The following is a 22,042-nucleotide window of genomic DNA, read 5'->3' as shown; positions in this document are numbered from 1 at the left end:
ATGAAAAAATCTCAGTGCAGATACTTCAGGGAACAACTCATTGATCTGAAGTAATGCAGTGCCCTCTGTTGACCAGTTATTAATATCATCATTATTATTTTATTTTGAGACTGAGACTATCCAAAAGTCCTCTGAAGTTTTACTGCAGTATTCAAACAGACAAAGCTTTCTTATTGTAGATCCATGGGTTCTTCTCATTACAGCTCAATGATTTAAATCCTTCGTCTTGGACAGAGATTGCACAGTGACCATCAGAAGGAGGCTGGTTGATCCAGGAGCTGAGGAAAACAAGAATTCTGCTCAAGGCTGATGGACACTGGTACACTGTAATTGATTTATCACAGATTTGGGAAATACTTGAAATTTCTATTGATTCAAAGTGTCTCTTACCTATTAGCCGCATCTCTTCCATCCAGCCACTTCCATTTCCCATCTTCAACTCTCAGACCAATCCAGTATACTTTGTTTCCATCATATTTCCAACTCTTTTTAGTGACAGTTTCCTGAGGACAGAGAGAAAGTTGTCAGAGTTATTTAAACAATTTGCTCTAAGAAAGCTTTCAATCTAAAGAAATTATATTTTTATTTTCATGAAGTCTGTCATAAAGTGTCCCACAGTTTTCTCAGTACCTTTTCTTCTTCATTAACAACAACAGCTAAATCTGAACTCTTTCCTCTGCAGTTTTTTCGAGCTTCTTCCCAGGTTTTCCATTCAGCACGTTCAGCATTATTAACTGCATAGCAGCTGGACTCAACATGATCCCAGTGAGCCTGACAAGCATTACATTTTCTGTCTGCAAGAATAGAGAACGGTTAATAAACAACATCAGTGCATATCTATGTTAAATTAGGTAATTTTGTACAAATATATTTGGAACATACTGTTTTTATCTTTGGGACAGTAGGCATCAATGCTCCACTGAGCTCGACTAACATTGAGCTCAATCCATGGTGTCATCATCTGTTCTATTATTTCTGTTAGGTGTTTCTTTTCTGTCTCCAGCTCCTCATTTTTCTTTTCGAGCTCCTGGTTTTCTGCAAGTTGTTTTTCCAAGAGAGTAGAGTCTCGTGTCAGGTTGTGAATCTGGAGAATGAGGTTGGTTTGGTTCCTCCTCAAGTCTTCAGTGTCTGAGCTGAGTTTGCAGTATAGATCTATCAGTTTGTGATTCGCAACAGTTAGCTGTTTGGTTTTCTTCTAACCGCTTCAGGCGAGTTCAGTAATTGTCAGTTAAAAATGTGCAAACTCTAAGCCCCTAAAGAAATCCCATTATGTTGTTTTATTTCTTTTTCCATTTTGTTTCTGTAATTTTATCACTGTTCAAAACATCTTCTGTCTGTTCTAATTCAGGTTTCCCAAATTTCTGGGCATTAATAGCTATCTTTGTTCTTTTCAGATTTGTCAGATTAATTTTAAATAAAGAACAAAAAGAAGTAAACCACACACCCCATACTCTTTCTTTTATCACTGCCGATATCTGGCATGCAATTATTCATTATTTCGAACCATGCATTCATGTATTTCACATTGTATTTTCATGTAAATACTCTGACAATAAAAAGTATATATTTGTTTTGAATTTTTTTCTAGTTGTCAGCATAAGGAATTTGTATAACAACAACAATACTACTACTAATAATAATAATAATGATAATAAACATATCTTTTATACATGAAATGATCTTTTTCATACTTACGGTAGACAGTGACTGCTATGATGCCCAACACCAACATGACACAAATGATTCCCAAACAACAAGCCAACTGTTTATAGTGGCGATGTCTGCTCATAGTTCTGTCTGATGTCTTGTCTGGCAAAATATTTATAGTCTTGAGTTAGTGAAGACTTGATAAAAATGTCATATAGTTTAAAAGTGGACATGAAACACATTTATTTGAGCTAATTTACCCATATGTAAATTAGCCCAGGGAGCCCATATATAAAAAACTATAATAGATGTAACAGTGTCTGTGAAGCCAAAGAAATAACTGTTTGAAGTTAGAGATAAGAACATGTTTAGCGGGATCTTGTGCCAGTACAGAACGTGACATCACTGCGCTGTTTGGCTGTTGTTAATAGACTTACATTAGTTTATCTTCGTTAACTAGTGACAGAAGTGATATCTCGGTAGAAAACAAGGACACTAAAACAAATAAACAAAAAAAATTGTCTTAAAAAAACTCTTTGTGGCAGCCCCTGGCATGTTTTATGTCGAACATGATTGGAAGTCCTGACAGCATGTCAGCATGAAAAAAAAACTGTTTACAATCGAACTTCGCTTTTCCTCACTTCTATTGTTAAGAAATACGCTCAGTGAGATAATGTGAGCTAACGATTTCTAAATCTAAATAAGAAATTAAGGTTTCCAAAAAGTGTGGCAATCAATCTTGTAGGCAATCTTTTCCCTGTGGACATGCTGATGGATGTTAGGATTCCCGATCACACTTCGGTGAGAAACTTAGTTACATTTATGGTGTGATGCGCATATGGTAATCAGTTCTGCCATAAACTGTCTACATGTGTTTTGGGAAAGAGCGAACACTTTATTGCATAAATAAAGTGCTAATTGCTAACTAGCAAACAACTAAAAAACTACTTCTTAAGAGATGGAGCTTTGTTTTCTTTTCTTTTTAACATAAAGCTCATTGCAGACAGGGTTGGGAGCATCCATTATAAATAGTTTTAGTTCTAGTGTCCTTGTTTTCTGCTGAGTTATTGGTCACTAGTTAGCTGACACTATGAAATTAACCAGTAACGTGTCTTACTATAATAAGAAACAAGAGAACGTTTGGATTTCTTCTAATTTATCAGATTTCTTAACATGTGAGAAAGAGAAATTTCTGCCACTGTTACACAAAAACAAGACAGTTTATTATTATTGTTGCTGTATGTGTAATGTGTTTACCAAGAAAATGCGTTTACCCTCATGCTAGTGCAATGAAACATTATTCTGTCATCACTGATAGTCACCTGTCACTCTCATTCTGTCCTTTCTAGAGATCTTTAAAAGTGCCTTAAATGACAAAATATTTATTCTGTTAAAGTGGAAATCCAAAGTGGAAACTTAAAAAAAACATGTAAGAGGCTAGCAGTTAAAACAAACCTTTGAATATATGACTTGTGAATGTACAAAGACTGAAATACCCATACCTCACTATGATATATAAACTATTGTAGCTCAATGTATTTTTGAAAACTAATGACCAAAGATGCAGTTTTGTCATTTTTTATTCACACATGCTTGCGGAGCTCTTATGGAAACTAGTATAAATCCTGATAACCCACGTGACAGCCGTGAATTATGAACCCTGCTGACACAACTTTCCAGCAACCAACCCAGTGACATCATGTTCTATGCTGGCACAAGATGGCGCTAAACATGCTCTAAAATCTTTAAACACTTATTTGTTGAATCCAGATTTGTAGACAGTGCTAAATCTATGATCGCTTTTTTTTTCTTTATTTTTAATAATAATAATAATAATAATAACTTTATTTATAAAGCGCTTTCAAACAAAGTGCTGTACAACTATTTAAAACTAAAAAGATAAAAAAAATAATAATAAAAGCGATACATAGCAATACAGGTAAAAGACACAATACAAGTTAAAAACAGTAAAAATGTAAAAACTAAAAGCCATAGAATTTAGAGAGAAGGGTGTCTCATGTCCACTTTAAAACAAATATTGTAACATTGAAATACTTATTTTATTCATGTAGGGCAATGAAACTGAAGTAAACGTTCTTCTTGTCTGGCATAAAAATCTAAATAACAGAAATATATTGTTTTCTCTATTTGCTTATTGGTTAATTGATTATTCAATGTTGCTATTTATAAGTCCAACATTTCCTTTTTGTCTCGCTGTCTCAAATGATGGTATTTTAAACACAGCGGTTAGTTAAAAAACAGGAAGCACTTCATTTGAGTGTCTGGAACAGCTGAAGCCACATGCTGTTCTCCATCTTTTGGAACATAAGCCTTATAAGGAGCATCTCCTAACTATTTTGAGCATGAATGATAAAAGCATTTTATTATTAAACTGTTAAATACCACTTATCCTTTAAAAACCTTGGTAAAAATGATTGTAAGAGGAGAACGTCCACCGTTTGAATCTAATTGTAAAACTCAGGATACTTCATGTCTCTGACTGGAAATGCTCCAGTTTGAAAGACACCCAAACTCATCAGTACTCGTCGTCACACCTTCTTGTACTGACAGTTTTAGAAATTTTCACTGTATTGGACATTTATTTACGGTGGATTTGTGTTTTCTTTTTTCAACTCACCGTTTGTGTCTGGAGTTTGTTCCTTTGCTTCATTTTTCACCTCCACTTCATCATAAACAGTTTCCTCCTTTTTAACTGAAAGGTTGATTGGCATTCATAAGTTATCATATAACAAGGCTTTCTAAACCTTATTGTATTGAAATATTGCATGTTTGCTTTCATGCAAATGCTTATTTAATTATTTTGGACAGCTATTTGTTCAGTGTTGACACAATTCAGTGTCTTAACTGGGGTTGTGCTGGGAGCCGTCCAAGCAGAGATGCACAGACCTCTCTCTCAGCCACCTCCTCCATTCCTTTTGGTGGAAAAAAACAGGATGTTCCAAGCAAGCTGAGACGTAAACTCTCCAGTGTTTTCTGTGTCTGTCACAGAGTTTCATGCCAGAAACACCTCACCTAAGAGGCATCTAGGACACATTCAAGTCAGATCCCCAAGCCACTAGTTGAAGTGGTTCAGGCACCAAGGTCTTAAAATATCAGTGTAAAAATCCTACTTAGCTCAAGATCTTATTTGCTGATTTCTACTGATATTTTTTCTAGTCATTGTTACTGCAGAAAACTGTTTAAAACAAATCAACATTGAGTAAATTTGCAATTTTATTCATCATAAGTAGCTTAGAATATATTTTTGATGCAGTGCATTGGAAAAACTTACCTTCTGATTGGGAATGTTTCTTTTTTTTGAATTTGACTGTGGCATAGCTAACTTCCTCCTCTGCCATCCTTGCAGACTTTCCGTTGAGCTTCGTGTAACTTGTAGACAGAGAAATAGCCCTTTATAAGAGCCACAGGGAACCAAAATAAGAGACAGGGTTGAATCTTCTGACGTGTCATGTCTGGTTCTATTGCCAACTTCTCCTTATGGGTGTGAAAATAATTTGCATGCATGTCATGATCAGTATAAACCTCAACGTTGTGAAAATATACTGGAGGCAGTGTACATACTGGAAAGTGATTTCTATAACAATATATGCAAAGCAGAGTCACAACACCATCAAAAATATGTTAGAGTCAAAACATAGCATGTTATATAATAACTGTTCAAATAAAGACATTATCACTTTAGGGACTGGGATTATCTCAGGATAGACCACATGAGTCACCAGAAATTCTACTAGATACACTATGTGGTGTACTGGGGCAGCTGTGGTAGCTCATTGGAGAAAGTTAAATTGACCCCCCGTCTTCTCCATTCTGGATGTTGGGCATGATACTGATCTCCAAATTACCCCTAATGCGTCCGCTTGAGTGTGACTGTGTGTGAGTGTCATCATACAAGACACTTGGATATTGAAAAAAAGCACTTGTATAAACCTGTGTGCGACTGGGTGAATGAGGCTTGTAGTTAACAAAAGCACTTTCTCGTGGTGTAGATTGAACAAGGTGCTTGAAACATTTCTCTGATATCTTGGTCCATATTGACATGATGGCATTACACAGTTACTCGAGACTTGTTGGCTGCACATCTGCATGAATGAGAAGTTGAAGAGTTGTATCTAATTATGTGACAATGAATGTAATATAATGTGTCATGGTTCTAGGTCTGGTGACCCAGTGTTTATGTTTTTGATCATTAATAGTCTTTGATTTAGTTACTGGTTATATTTTCTAGTTCTTAAGTTTTGTTACTGTGCCTCCCTTGTGTTCCATGTGTCACGCTGAGTCAGTTATGTTTTCATGTTTGCTCTTTCTTAATTTTTGTATATTCATTATTTGTTGTAAAAAATGGATCATGATCAGGGTTTAGTCTTTTATTAATGGTTTGAGTTCATGTTCCCTTCCATTTACGAGTTTTTTTTTCATATTTCATGCCTTTAGTCTTTTTTTTTGGTTTTGTTGATAGGTCTGCTAGTTCCCTTTTGTGTTCCCTTCTTTTCCTCCAGTCTTTCCCCTGTGTTTGTCTTTTGTCGCTGTGTCAAATTAATATGGTTACATATTACATATTTCATTACAGTTTTTCTCTTCATCTTGTTTGTAGACTTTGACAGTAATACACCTGCCTTGCCAAGAATTTCTTGATGTGTAGATGTTAAGCTGTTTTTCTTGACCATTGAAATAATTCTGTAATGCATTTTCAAGCTTTGTTCAGAGCTTGGAAAAAAACATGTTTAAAGAAGTCTTGTCTCTTTTCTTCCCAAGCTTCTTAGATTAACATGACCTTCATAGACAATTCTGTAATGCACTTTAGTTGTCTTCTGTTGTCTTTCAGCTCTTTTGGTGTTGCTGAGTTGGTCAGTACAGCATAAATGGTCAGTACTGCCTTTGAATCTCTTTGTACTGTGTACAATGACAATAAAGGAATTCAGAACAATTCAATGTAATTCAAATCTTGCAAATCCTGACAACTTGACATCTTCTCTTCTACTCTTCTTAGCATCTTCATCACTGTCACATCTTCTAGCTGTCTTTTGGTCACAATGTTGAGGTGGTATGTGTAAAATACGCATCCACATGAATGTGTCTCAGGTTGACCTCAGTGGCTTCTAAAACTGATGAAGTTGTCTCCCTGTATACATATTTCTTGATTTGGACTTACTGTTCGTTTTAACTACCCACGAAGTGCAGTTAATGTCCCCACATAGCAAAATTGGTATGGCCCGGATTTGGCCCACAAAATGTGCTTGCACATGGCCCACATACCACAAAGAATGATGGCCCTTTGGTGGCCCAGATCTGGTTTGCCAGAATTAATGCACACATGGTTCCAGCACAAAGCCAGTTGCAGACACACTGGTGGTCCTGTGCTGGCCCAGAACAGTTTCAGCTCTGGCCCCAGGTGTCAGCCTAATGTGTACCTTAATCAAGCCATGTAATAACAACATGTGCCGGAACATAATAGTGCAAAAGTAACATGACGAAACTCTGTTCAGACAGTGAACACTTTTCTGATAGTATAACACTTTTCTACTCTCCCTGATTACTTAAAGTGCTCTATACAACATGTTACATTCACCCAATCACACACTTTCTCTTCCTAACTAGATTTGTACACATTCACACTCTTGACAGAGATCCAGAGCCAGGGATCAAACCACTGACCTTCCAATCAGTAGGTGACCTGCTCTAGCTCCTGAGATACAGCCACACAGTGGTAAACCTGCATTTGAAACGTTTGCTACCATAGCAGTATAGTATTGAAACATGGCATTTGGGTCTTCTAACTAAAATAGGAAAATAGGAACATAAATAGTGCCAGACCTGGCCCCCATCTGGGCGACATACAGCCTGCCATGACACCAGTCAGTCAGAAGTGCCAGCTTGATGCCAGATCCAGGGAAGACCTGTTTTCTATGAGCCTGGGCCACATAAACCAAACCACAATCGGGCCAGATGTGACATGCCATCAAATAAACAGTGGCATCATTGCCAGACCTGGCACACATCTGTTTGACATACCACTTACCATGCCAGAAGTCAGCCAGCAGTGCCGGCTTGACACCAGATCCAGACCAGACCTGTTTTCTATGTGGGTCATCCTCTGTCATTGTTATTTTGTCTTTCTGTTGAGCCTTTTGTGAATTCTACTCAGAGATGCCACAGTGTTAAAGCCACAGAGCATCATAATACAAGAAGTTATTGCTTCTTATCTTTCTTAACAGACTTCTGTTTCTTGTACCAACTTCTGCTTTTGACTGAAAAAGGAAGCTGCCCCATTTTTGTCTGTTAATGCTACACTTTGTGTTACATATACACTCACTGGAAAATGTATTAGATACACATTGGTTGAACCACCTTTTACCTTTTTTGGAGTAGATTCAACAAAGTGCTGCAAACATTTTTTTCTGAGATTTTGGTCCACATGATAGCATCACACAGTTACCACATAATAGCCAGGCGTTAACAAATAAATAAGGTTTGTACGCTGTTAGGGGACTTTGGCTTCCTTGTCAGAAGACGTTACCTGCTTAAACATGTATGAGTCACCTATTCATAAAATAATATATATCCTTGTGGCTTTTAACAGCCTAAATATGCTTCAGAAATATTTCTGCTCATGTTAAAAAATCTTCTGCACATTCAAAATGGCACAGGTCTCTGTTTGGGAATCAAGCACATGTCATCAATGCTACAGAGTATGACTGAAAACAAGAAGCCCAGGCAACATCTTAAGATTACATCACAAACGGCCCGGAGGCCAACACTAGGAAAGTACCCAGATGCAGACACAACATAGTCAGTATTTACAACACAGATCTTGACTGCTTACATGCAGTGAAGCCGATTTCCAGCTTGGGGAGGGTATTGTAGACTGGGCAGCTGAGTATTTGTCCAACCTGAGGTTTAGTGTTTCCAGCGAGGCAGCGGGCAGGAGGACAGGCGGTAGAGGTGAAGAGAATCCAAGTTTAGATGGCAAGGTTCAGTGGTGGGTGAGATTTCTGGCTGGGAGCTGGGTGCTTACGGTGCAACTGATGAGTCAAAAACTGAGAACACAAGGAGAAGCAGGTAAGGCAAAACATTGACCTGAAAGGAAACAGAGAGATGCAACTTGTTACCACCATTGGCAGCTGTCGGACTGGCAAAGGAGAGGTGACGACACTGGGTTTAAATGCAACCTCTTAATTGCAGCTGATGCACCACAGGTGAAGGAGATTACCTGAGCTACACCTCAGGGTGGACCCAGGGGAACAGTGTGCGAGGAGACAAACCCAACACTCGCTCAGATCATGACAGATTAGATGGAAATCAAGCAAAAGCACATCTAAACTAAAATATACTAAAATAAATCAATAAAAAAAACATGATTTTCAGACCTTTTTAGTAAAATTTCTATTGTTGCCGGTATTCTTTACAAAGTATTATTTTAGCATTCACAGAATTGTCTATGAAGGTTCTCAGACATCCCGGTCATGGATGATTGTCAGCCTTCACATTTCTTACAGCAGCTTAAATAAAGTTGTTGTTTGCTTAATTAAAACTTTTGTCAAAAAGATAAAGGTTAACGATAAGGTTACATTCCATTAAATATTAGAGATCAACACTAAAAATCTACATTCATAACAATAACTATCACCCAACATAAAAATATCAGAATAGAGACACAGCACTTCAGACAATAATTTTTAATCCAATTCCAGAAAGAATCACGAATTACCTCAAGTTGGTTTAACAAACATTTTTCCTGCCCTTATCAGCTTGAAGAAAATAAATACAAAAGTAAATATATGTTTGGTCTTTACTAAGATATCTGCTGATCAAACAGAAGGTCCTGCCAACCTAATACCACCCAAACAGCTCTTTGGTGATTGACCCTGGATCTCTGATAGTGTTTGTTTTAATCCAGGATATTTGCAGCTGATTAACTGAGTCCTGTGTGCTACTGAATGGGACCTTAAATTGGACATGAAACACTACATGTATAAGCCCAAATTTACACCATGGAGCCCTGCTCTCAAAAACTGAATTGATGTAACACTATCTGTGGAGCTGGATTTAAGAAGCAGTTTTTAGAGCATGTTCAGCACCATCTTGTGTCAGTACAGAGCGCCACGCCATCAGGTTGGTTGGTTGAAGTCACTTTCACCCTCTGTCTCTTAAGCAGTACGTGGTTCTTTGTTTTGTTAGCTGCACTGAAATGGGACAATCAAAGCATGATAGGGAATCCTGACATCTTCCAACATGTCTGAAGGGAGAAATAAAAGTCCACATTACACTGGATTTTCCCATTTCAATACAGCTAGCCAAACCATTTATTGCTTAAGGGTGAAAGTGGACAGTATATCCTCGGTTTATTAACATAAAACTCATTTCTGCAAAGAGACATTACAAAAGTGTGTAATGTAAGTCTGTTTATTGCAACCAACCAACCTGACACAAGATGGTGCTAAATATGTTCTAAAAACTTTAACTTTAGGCGCTTACTTCTTAAATCCAGCTTCACAGACAGTGTTAAATCTATGACAGTTTTTGAGAGCAGGACTCCATGTTGTAAATTAGGCTTTATGCATGCAGTCCATTTTAATGAATCAGGCTTATTCTGGCACAACGTGCAGATGCATGATTGGATTTGAATCTGGGGAGTTTGGAGATCAGGTAAACCATTTGAGCCTCTTATTGTGTTTCTTAAAGCTTCCTTAGTAGTTTTTGTTGTATCATTTAATTCATTGCCTCATAGGAAGAGGCCACTTAGAGCCTTTTGTGCCATGTGTGGGCTCAATGGATGCACAGGGCCTCACAGCCAGTGTGGCACCCCTGATTTTCAAGCTCTGCCTCAGTATGTTTGGAGAGAATTAAAATCACTTGTGTTCATTTGTAGCTAGACGAGCTCCTTCATGTGTTTACTGGTTAAACATTAAATGTAGTATATAAACTACACTGAAATGATAGGGAAGCTTTAGTTTGTGTTTGTGGTATAATCAATTCATAATCATCAGTGAAGACATCTATAACCATCCGATGGGTTGATTAATTCTCACGTCAAATGTTAGCCTGAGCCAGTGGATACCTATGCAGATGGATCAAGAAGCCAAATTTTGACCAACTTTTCTAAAAAAGGCAAAAAGGAGAAGTTTGGAAAATGATAAAGAGTGTGGTCATTGGCATATGTGACATGTGAACATAAATTTTACTCATGGTGTGGTTTACCTTTTATTATTTTCTTTTTAAAATAGAAAAATGTTTATTGTACTTTATTTTATTTTATATTCATCTTTTGCTGTCATTTGCACATTAATGCTGGATAAATTTGTTTCCTAATGTATTTTCTATTTATCTAGACAATGGCCCAGTTTATTTTCATTTTTGTTTTTATTTTTATGTGGGAGGTGAGAGAATTTAATAATATGTTTCATGTTGAAGTGCTTTGTTTTGTAAATCAGATTTTTTTGCATCCAAGTCTGTGATTGGCTGGTTTTGTGGCACAAATATAATGGTGTACAGAAAGCGTTGAGCACGCACGGGCAGAAATGTTGAGAACGCAAGCAACACATTGCGAGTGAGCACAAATGCAAACACTGAGCGAGAGGGGCTGCTATTGTGTGTGCGTATGGATAATAGCAAACACTGAAATACATTTTTTGCATGCAGCAATGAATTTTGTTCACGCAAATTTACTTTGCTCAAAATAAATTTCTCCTCAAACTGCAACACTTGCACCTGCAATTTTTTTTATTTTTTACATGCACTCAGAATAGTGGCTCAAAAATAATGCCATAAGGGGATGGGTGTTTTCTCTCTCTCACAGATAAACAGACTTGATAAAAATGAACTAAAAAAGAAAGAACTCGAATATAAGACAGGAATATTAACATGACGCCTGACGCAAGATGTGAGTGGGCGCTAACACAGACTCAGATCTTTCCTCAGTTGATCTCAATGGGTAACATTATAGGGTAAGTCAAGGTCTCACAATGGTTTCACCCAAAACTTCTTGGCTCTTCACCATTTGGTCTTAGACCTGAAGAAGCTTCCAGATGACAAGTAAAATGACGTCAAGAAAAGTCCGCCTTTTTCTTTCCAAGCTCCTTTGATGACCATGGCCTGGATACGTGAGAAGCTACATAGACTTATACCAACTGTATCTTTTCAAAGTACAATGACTTCAGTGACACAAAGAACAATAGCTGAGTGACACTTTAAACCTTTTGCTGCATTTTTCTAAATGCTGATATGCAGATGTGGAGGGTGAAGATAACGGTGGTCCCAGTGGTAATCGGAGCACTAGGTGCAGTGACTCCCAAGCTAGGCGAGTGGCTCCAGCAGATCCCAGATTCTGTCCAGAGGAGCGCAGTCCTGGAAACAGCTAAGATACTGCGCAGGACCCTCAAGCTCCCAGGCCTCTGGTAGAGGTGAAGGATGAACCGCCTGCAGGGGCGAGCTGGGTGTTGTTTTTATATTAATTATTAGTAACTTATAAATAATAACAGCTTGACAATAAAAAAAACCCCTTATAATTAACTTTATTTATTTAGTAATATTTAAAAACAAAACCTGAGTAGAAGTTTCCATGGTAATATTTACAGATCACAAAAGTCTTCTGAAGTCTAAGTAATTCAAACAATTAGGGTCTCTTTTTACAAATCCATTGGTTCTTCTTGTCACAGCTCACTGATTTAGGGACGAGGCTGCTGAATCCAGGAGCTGAGGAAAAAACAAGTTTGATTAGAGCTCATAATTATTGACATAAAACAAAATTGATTTATCCCAGATTTGGAAAAATATTTTAAATCTTTATTGTTTCAAAGTTTCTCTTACTTATCAGTCAGATCTCTTCCATCCCCCCCATAACCCCCATCCCCCCGGCCTGAGCGATGCGGTCCAGCAAATCAACCAACCCCTTCATCTCAGCCTCAAAATCCGAGGTGGAACAGTCTGCGGGGTCCATGTTCTGGTCGCGATCTTCTGTTACGAAACAGCTGTGTGTAGGCAGGAGAAGGATCCAAAGGGCAGACTCTGGAGACAGAAAGTAACTCAAAACACAGCTTTAATGCTGAACTCAAAAGGGTAATAAAACTAGGACTCCAGAATACACTTACACAGACCAACCACACAGCTAGATAAGGGTAGATCGCAACACGGACACAGAGAAACAATGGCCTTAAATACACAAAGGGAACAATCAGGGAATAGGTAACAGGAGGGAAACACAGCTGCGGCAAATCAGGCCTAACGAGACAAAGGAAGCAAAACCAGACGCATTTACATGAGACGCGGACTTTCAAAGTAAAACAGGAAACATAACACAGACTGAGCTTACACACACACACACACACACACACACACACACACACACAAGCGACTTAGTGATGCTAGTACCATGCACACAAATTAAACACAAACAAACAAACGATCAAAACAAAAAACGGTGGACTTGATTTGACCAACACAACATGCACAACATGAGACTATACTAATAAATTGAACTTCCTGTGTTTCTCTGTGGTTGATGTGAACAGTGTGACAGATATAGAGGACAGCCCTCCTTCTTCCTCATCTTGATTAAACATGTTAGGGCAGCTTGAACAGTGTTGTTCTTGGCTTGATTAAAAACTTTTTTAATCAAAAATTAAAATTCCACAATGTCGTGGCAATAATTTAATTTAATATAACCCACTAAAGCTAAGACTATGGTCAGATATAGATATATAACAACACAAAAATACCAAAATACTGATACTTCAGACTACAGTATTCTTTGATGTGAAGTAACGCACCGCCCAGCATTAATACAGGGAACAGAAACTCAGTATACAAACTGCACTGCACTGAAGAAAACCCCGTTAGTGACACAAATTAAAAACAACCAGTGCCAATTTAGATCCTTTTCTGTCTTGTCCTAAATGCTGTCAGCAGTCATATTCTGTGTACAGTAAAACTTCTCCTATAATCATTAATTGTGAACTTTCCTAAACATAAATAATATCTCTATTTTTCACACATACTCCACTGTATTAAGTCTTTTTGTAGCTAATTGATTTCAAACATGCTATTTCTTTGGGACAGCAGGCATCAATGCTCCACTATGATCGACTAACACTGAACTCATTATGTCATCATGTTTTGTATTTCTTCTGTTATGTTTCTTCTCTGTCTCCAGTTCCTTATTTTTCTTCCTACGGTTCTGGTTTTCTTCAGTTGGGTTTCATGAGCTTTTCTAATAGGCTTGTACCAAGTTGAGATTAGTTTTCATTAAAAGTTCATTATTATGAACTAATACAAACAACTTCAAACCCCCCAAAACCCCAAAACAAAACATTAAAACAAACAAAAAGTCACATTTTACACTTTACACACAGATGAAAGAGTAATTTTTAAACCTATACTCAAAGAAGAGTAGGAGGACCAAGATTAGTAAAAGAATTCCCCGGCACATTACTACTGATGGACACAATTTAACGCATCCAGCCTTCTTATCTAGCAGAAAAAAAACAAAAACATATTTCAGTAACTAAATGTATTCGTATTCTTAAGAGCTATGTGAGTTTATATGAAATGCAATGATTAAATTATTGTATTTAAATCACCATTACATATTTCTTTTATGTGCAACCATATAAAATACACGTGTTTACATCTTTCTAACAGAAGACACATAATATTTTCAGGACATGAAAAAAAACCAGCCTGGTTAATGAAAAGTTAATAAATCAAATCTATTATGGTGGTTTAAAGATACTAAATAACTGATGCTATAGTTTTTCTGGTGAGGACACTTATTTGCAGAATTTGAAGTGTATAAAAATCCAGGATTTATTCAGCGGCGGTTTTCTGGTGCCAGCAATAATAAACAGCACAATGACAGAACACTCTGAATTTCTTTAAAATCACATTGACAGCATTCTTTGATATTAAAGAAATTTGTCTCGCATTACACAGAAAACGGCTTTCTCTGAGTCGAATTCAGGACCTTCTTGCTGTGAGGCAACAGTGCTAACCACCCGGATCTTGTATGTTTGGTTCTATATTCTCTATTATTTAGACTTCTGGTTTGGGTGTTATGTTTTGACTTATGATTGGTTTTGTGATCTGTGCCTTTAGTTCCCTGATTGCATAGTTGATAAGTGAATTACCTGTCAATCCACTTTTATCTCGGTGTTTGCTATCATCTGTCACTGTGTCAAGTTCGTATGTCTTTGGTTTTGGTTCTACTTCCTGTCTCATTATCTGTGATTAGTGTCAGCTGTCCCCCTACCCTTTGCCTTTTGCCTCATTATCATCTCGGTGTAAATATTATCTCAGTCGTAACTTGTCATGTTTCCCTTTTGCTGTGTGCATTCTGTATTCCTCCAACTTTGATGGGGTCCTTGATAGAGTGACAGTTTTTGGTATCTGTGTTTGACCTTCATTATTTTGTACTTGGTTTGTGTTCATCAGTGAAGCTGCTTTTCAGTTTGTTCCTTTTTTCCCTTTTCCTGTATGTTTAAGTCCAATTCCTGCCACACACTGAACCTTTAACAATAATCTTTATTTCTATCAGAAACAGAAACTAGCAGAGGCATGACTTATAATTTGTGCAACGCTTAGTATGCTTTCGTCATGTTATCAAAACAGCCCAGAACCAGTTGCTCATAGATAGTAGACCTCTAGTGAAAAGAGGGTGAGAGGGCGGCCCAGAAGGGAATAACGAAGGGAGTTGATCTACCACCGGATTGGCAAGCATTCCTTCTCCACAGTAGTGTAGCAGGCTATTTGCTTATATGCAATTATATTTACAGATTGGAAAAGTAATTTGAAGTTTAAATGTGCTAATTCAAACAGTTAGGGTCTCTTTTTACAAATCCATTGTTTCTTCTGGTCACAGTTCACTGATTTAAATCCTTCGTTTTGGACAGAAATTACACAGAGACCATCAGAAGGAGGCTGCTGAATCCAGGAGCTGAAGAAAAAAACAAGTTTGATTAAAGCTGATAATTATTAATATAAAACAAAATTGATTCATCCCAGATTTGGAAAAATATTTTTAAATTGTTATTGATTCAAAGTTTCTCTTACTTATCAGTCAGATAACTTCCATCCACCCATGTCCATTTCCCACCTTCAGCTCTCAGACCGATCCAGTATCCATTTTCTCCTGAACTCTTCCAGCTTTTGTCACTGATATATTTCTGATGAAAGAGAAAGTTATCAGAAATACTCAAATTAGTTTGAGTATTTAGATCGTTTGCTTAAAACACTGCGACACAGAGTGTATTTAGATCAAAAGAAAATGTATTTTTGTTAAATACATTTTTGCTAATGAGCCACAGTTCTTATTACCTTTTCTGCTGCATTAATTACAACAGCCAAATCGGAAATCTTTCCTTTGCAGTTTTCTCGAGCTTCTTTCCAGGTTTTCTGCTCATGAGGTTCAGCATCATTAATTGCAAAGCAGTTTGACTCAAAGGGAAGCCAGCCCTCCTGACAAGCTTTGCATGCCTTTTCTGCAAGTATAAAAATCAATTAATAAAGATCATCAGTGCACATTTATTTGACATGACCTATTTTTGTAGCTGATAGATTTGGAGCCTACTGTTATTTTCTTTGGGACAGTAGGCATCAACACTGCACTGACCTGGACCAAGACTGAGCTCCATCTTCATGAGTTTTATTTGTTCTGTTAGGTTCTGGTTTTCTGCAATGAGGTCTCTGATCTGTGTTTCAAAGGCAGTGGAGGTGTTTGTCCAGTTGAGTTGACTCCTCAATAAGTCTTTGTTCTTATGAATTAACAATGTGGTAACTGAAAAACAAAACGTAACACTTCTTTGGCTTTACACACACATTGCAGATGAACTAATTTTAAAAGTTATACTCACAATAGATGCGAAGGGCCATGATCAGTAACAGAATACCCCAGCAAATGGTTACTGATGTACAAGATTTTATACATGCACACTGCTTATCTAGGAGAAATAAATACTTATTATAGCAATCAAACTAATTCTTACTTTTAAGATTCTAAATTGCTTGTGTCAACTTAAAATCATCAATTGGCTTTTTATAATCATAAAACCATTCTAATTAATGAACTTTTTTGTTATTGTCTAGGGAAAAACAGAAAAATCTGTTTGAAAAAGTTCAGAGGCAAAACCAAGGTGAAGCCCATATTATGGATCAAACTTCAATAACAGTGAATCCTGTACATATCAAAATGTGATTTGAGAGGATGTTGTCATTAAGCTCTTGTAAGGAAAATGCCAACAGCACACTTCCAGTTTCTAAGCAAGTTTCATATCAGTTCCTGTCGTAAAAGTAGCAGTTTTGTATTGTCTTTGTATAACTCACCATTTGTGTCAGATGGTTGTTTAGTTCCTTTGTTTTTCACGTTCATTTCTTCATATAAATTTTCTTCCTGCCTTCGTACTGAAAGACTTAAAGGGTAACCTTGTAGCAGAAGACAAAGAATGATTTCATGGCAAGAAAAAAAAAGGTAGTCAATGTGAATAATTTGGTGGATGTCAAGTCTAGTTTGTTAGTTAAAGTGACTAACAAAAAAACTATTGTTTTTCTGTTGAGGTCACTGTCATTTGCAGATTATGAGGCACCAAATTTTCTACCCTTCCAGTTTGTAAGACAGGCTGTTTAGTACTTTGCATGATGCCTTGTAGTAAAAGTAGTGGTTTTGCATTTGCTTTGTATAACTCACCATTTGTGTCAGAAGTTCGTTTAGTTTCTTTATTGTTCATGTTCATTTCTTCAAACACGCTGCTTTCCTTCGTTTTAACTGAAAAAATTGAATGACAATGTTGTAACAGAAGACAAAGACTGTTTAAATGGCAGGTAAAAAAGAAATGCCTGGTTAAGAAAGGTTAGTTAATCTGAGTAATATGATTTGTTTTGTTGGTTAAAGGGTATTTGGAATTAATTAGTTACTAAGTAACCACAATTTTCCAAAGCATATTTTGATTATTTGCAATGCACAAAAGTTTTTGATTGTTTGTTGAGGTTTAGACCCTCACCTTGCATTATCAAGGGAAATTTTGTCTTTTGTGCAAGCACTTTTAGTAAGCTCAACATCTTACTTGTCTTTTGTCAGGGTTTTTTTTGCATTTACTATTACAGTAAAAAAACAGTAAAAGAAATGTACTGAAATGATTAAAACATAAAGATCTAGGCATTCATTTACATGATTTACAACCTGAGTTTGAAAATAGCTTTTGTTGATTGACCGTATTTCTTTTGACAATTTTATTTATAATTTTCCATTAAAAAAAAAAATAGAAAAGTTTACCTGGAGTTGCGATTACAAACATTGGCTTTGCAGGGATGCAGGAAAATGTATAATATATGCACACAAACAAGAATTACTACTATGTGAACAAATCTGTCAAAGACAACCGTGTCTGTCTTTGGACAAGAAGTCCACCTTTGTATCCTGCAGCATGCTATGTATTTGAGTGATATATATATATATATATATATATATATATATATATATATATATATATATATATATATATATATATATATATAAATATATATATAAATTGCAGACAGTCCTCAAGCAGACAATCAGTAGGTAGATTTGGATAAGAAGTGAAATGTTTAACTGCAAAGCTATGGACTTTTAGGTATCTAAAGAAGTGAGTCTTTGGGATTCCAAAATCTTTAGATAACATTTCAAAAGGTAAAAATGATCCTTTAACAAACAAATTTAGAGAAACAGATAATTCCCCTACTGCACCAAACCTCAAACCCTGCATCTGGTAAAAAGCTGGTAAAAGCTGGTAAAAAAAAAAAAGATGACTTGACGCAATAGGGAAGCAGACAAGCGATCACCCCAGACCGAAATGTTGTCGACACTGAAACCAAACATTAAGAGAGTTTTTAACCACAGGATTTTTAAAATTAACATTGCGACTGACTGGTAGGCTTGAACACATTATTCCAACAAGGGATGTAGTGAGATTTCCATGTAGCTCCATGGTGGACCAAAGTGGCTCAGTGCCTTCCCTAAAAGCCCACATCCAGGTGGATAAGTTCACAATATTGGCAGACCAATAATAATACATAACGTTTGGTAGGGCCAAGCCCCCTTCCGACTTAGCACACTGTAAAAGGGGTTTACGGATTCTTGGAACTTTTTTGTCTCAAATGAAAGATGATATGAGTCCATCTAAATGGTTGAAAAAGGTTTATCATCTGGAAGAGATACATGAATCGAGGCAGGACTAACATTTTAATATTGCTGACCCGCTGAGCAAAAGAGATGGGTGATACTAACCAGCGTGCCAAATCTGATTTTGTTTTCTCTAATATAGGGGTAAATTTTTGTCTAAAAAGGTGAATAAGGAGTGTTTCAATGTAAAATGAAAGGTTGAGTAATCAGCTTCCTTTGCAGATGATTAATAGGAAACAGTGTACTTTTAGCTAGGGTTAATCTTTAACCAGACAGACGGCCAAAGGATCCAATGAGGTCCAGAGCTGAAGGATTTGATGCCTCTGGGTCTGTAATGTACAAAAGGAGGTCATCTGCATACAAAGAGCACTTGTGAATAGTATTTCTCCTGGTGATCTCACTTATTTTTGCTCCCAATGCTGCCGTCTGTCATGGTGAATGTGCTGTGTGAAGGCAAGCAGGGAAGGACCCAAATGCAGGACTAACGGAGGCAGTGACTTAATTTGCTGGCAGGGGAAAAGCATACAAAACAAAACTATACTGGGAGATCTAAGATCAGGAGGAAGCACCGGGAGAGTAACACACAGCAATAAGGGACGATACGACTCTGAACACTGGAGGATAAATACACAGACATGACAAAAATAAAAATCTGGATCTCCAGACAGGAGTACAAGAGTCCAAAAACACCTCTGGAGACCAAAAGCACAAAATCCATAATTCAGTAGTTCAGATGGTCAACCCGGGGGACGGCAGCACAGAACTCTAAAGTCCAGACGTTCCAGGGGCCGACTGCGTGGAAAGCAGAAGCAGCCTGGACACAGGAGAGAGGTCAACCACATGAAAGGCAGTGGCGGCGACAGAGCAGGTCTGGAAGCCGGCCGAGCCGAAGGCGGCGGAAACAAAACAGGTCCGGAGGCCGGCTGCGTGGAAGGCGGCGGTGGTGACACAGGTCTGAAGGCTGTCTGGACCAGTGAAAAAGTCCAGCCAGAAGACAGGAAGGTGGCCGCCCACGCTGAGCTAGACATGGTCGAGGTGGTGCCATGGCAACCGCTGGACCAGATGAGGCAGGACCAGGACTAGGACCAGACAGAATGGAGTCCTGTGGCTGAGACAAAGCACCTGGATAAAACTGTTCTCCTGAACCGCCAACTAACGTGGCGTGATGCTGTCCAAGCTCTCCAGAACCCCCAGCTGACTTGGGTTGATGCTGGCTGGGCTCTCCAGAACTCCCAGCTGACATGGCTTGATGCTGGCTGGGCTCTCCAGAACCCCCAGCTAACTTGACATGATGCTGGCTGGGTTCTCATAAACCCCCAGCTGGAACAGACAAATGGCCAGATGGTACGGAAACCCTCTGGCTGAGGTGAAGTTAGTTTGAGCTGCGTGAGACAGACACCCAGCTCGGGCTGCAGCCTGAAAAGCAGATGGGACATCATGTACACAGATGGCTGAGTACATGACTACACTGGTGACTGAACTAATGAGTGACCTGGAGACAGAGTTGATGTCTGAGCCAAGAACTGAACAAGTAACTGGGCGGGTGACAATGCAGGAGCCTGAACCGGTGACAAAGCTTATGACTGAGCTACTAACAGAACTACTGACTGAGCTAGGACTGCAATAAAGGTTGTAGTGATGGTGTTAGTGATGGTGGTAGTGATGGTTGTTACGAATTTGCATTTTATGTATTTATTTTGTGCAGTCAATGTATCCGTTTGTTCTTTCAGCTGCGCCAGGGCCCTGCTTCGATTGGTGCGTGGATGTACAACTCCGTCGTGACTGGTTCCAGCAGCAGGACCCGCCCATTAAAATGAGGCTGTAATGCCGCGGCGGGGGAGGTTCTCGCATTTCTCCTCATGACCCAGCGGTATACCTGTGGCAGCCGCTGGCTGCAGTGCTATCTTGACAGTTGTGGAAGTGGAATGGGTAGGGGTGAGCTGCTGTTTCTTTTGATCACCAGTTTTCTCCTGTTTTGAATTAGTTGAGGAGGTTAGACGCAGTCTTTATTTATGGTTTTTGTTTTGGTTAGGTCAGTGGTGTGGGAATCAGTTTAGATTTGTTTTGTTTATTATCTTGGCCTTGGCTCACCCTGAAGTGTTGACACTCCTGCTTTGTTGTCCCTCTTTTTATCACTTTGTAAATAAATCACATTATAAAGAACGGATTTGCTTCCTGTCGCTGATTGGGTCTTGGGGGGGGGGGTGTCTCGCTCATGTTATTGCCTGGCCCTAGACAGGTTGTAACATGGTGGTAGTGATAGTGAAGGGGGGCCACCAGAGTCCTTAAATGTCCTGGGGGAACAGACAATCTCTTCCCTGAGAGAGACTAAGTTACGACCTGTAACCTCCGTCCCTACCAACCGCTTGGGCCCCTGCTGAGAAACAAGAGAATCCAAGTCCAACTCTGGATAATCAGTGCAGGAAGTATAGAGATCCTGATCAAATAGCTTGAAAGCAGCATTAATTCCATCAGGGTGTGTTACTATCTTACCTGTGTCTAACTGTAAGTGGGGTATAGATTGGGCTGTAGTGGATTGACGAAGCTGATGTGAAAAGATGATGTTTTTTCACAATGCTCATATACATGATATCTTTGTCTAAGTGAAAAGCTTCTTGGTTTCTTTAATTGAGAGGGTGTCAAATTCAGACTGAAGCAGTACCCTCTGCATTTGGCTGGTGGCATATTGTGTGTCAATGTTTGCTATAAGCTCTGTCAGTTCTCGAAGCTGTTCATTTTGCTTTTTATTCTTATAAGTAGAAAAAGAAATAATTTGGTCCTGCAAATATGCCTTTAGTGACTCCCAAATTTTAGATTTTGAAACATCTGGAGTGTTATTCATTTCTAGAAAAAGCTTGATGTGGTATTCAACTTGCAAATGAATTTTCAAAACTCATCTTACATTAATGCTGAATCAAATTTCCAGAACCATTGCCTTGCGCACACATTGGAAATGAGATATCAACCCGCACTGGTGCATGATCAGAAATTACAATTGTATGGTATTTACACATGGTGACCCTTGGAACAAGGAAATGATCAAAAAGAAAATAATTAATCATCGAATATGAATGATGCACAGGGGAGAAGAAGGAATAGCATTAGCTTAGCTTACCTTCTGACTGGCATCGCTTTTTAGGTTTTAGATTGACTGGTGTGTTGTTAAACTTCTGCTCTGCCATTGCTGAAGTCTTTCTGTTGAGCTTCTCATAACTTGTGCACCAAAAA

The 22,042-nt window shown here is 38.1% G+C and overlaps 1 protein-coding gene and 1 pseudogene across 2 annotated transcripts; both read right to left on the bottom strand.

The window, feature by feature from the left end:
- Positions 1-151: 151 nt before the first annotated feature.
- On the bottom strand, positions 152-7,493 carry LOC308406052 (C-type lectin domain family 12 member B-like; annotated as a pseudogene). The gene is made up of 9 exons: positions 7,483-7,493; positions 6,728-6,957; positions 4,940-5,058; positions 4,286-4,360; positions 1,696-1,809; positions 883-1,152; positions 631-794; positions 391-503; positions 152-278 (listed from the first exon to the last, which is right to left on the bottom strand). The product of its transcript is annotated as a C-type lectin domain family 12 member B-like (transcript).
- Positions 7,494-15,477: 7,984 nt separating this feature from the next.
- LOC308405822 (C-type lectin domain family 12 member B-like) lies at positions 15,478-21,996 on the bottom strand (the record flags this gene model as incomplete). The annotated part of the gene is made up of 8 exons (XM_080896571.1): positions 15,478-15,595; positions 15,712-15,824; positions 15,976-16,139; positions 16,271-16,435; positions 16,512-16,598; positions 16,981-17,079; positions 17,342-17,419; positions 21,930-21,996. The coding sequence occupies 8 exons, from the start codon at positions 21,994-21,996 to the stop codon at positions 15,478-15,480; spliced, it is 891 nt and encodes a 296-aa protein (XP_080752697.1).
- Between the last annotated feature and the right edge of the window lie 46 nt (positions 21,997-22,042).

This window comes from Rhamphochromis sp. 'chilingali', assembly GCF_963969265.1.
Source record: "Rhamphochromis sp. 'chilingali' genome assembly, chromosome: 11".
NCBI classification, from domain to species: Eukaryota; Metazoa; Chordata; class Actinopteri; order Cichliformes; family Cichlidae; genus Rhamphochromis; species Rhamphochromis sp. 'chilingali'.
The sequence above is the reverse complement of the archived record's forward strand: the minus strand, read 5'-3'. Positions and strand labels throughout refer to the sequence as shown.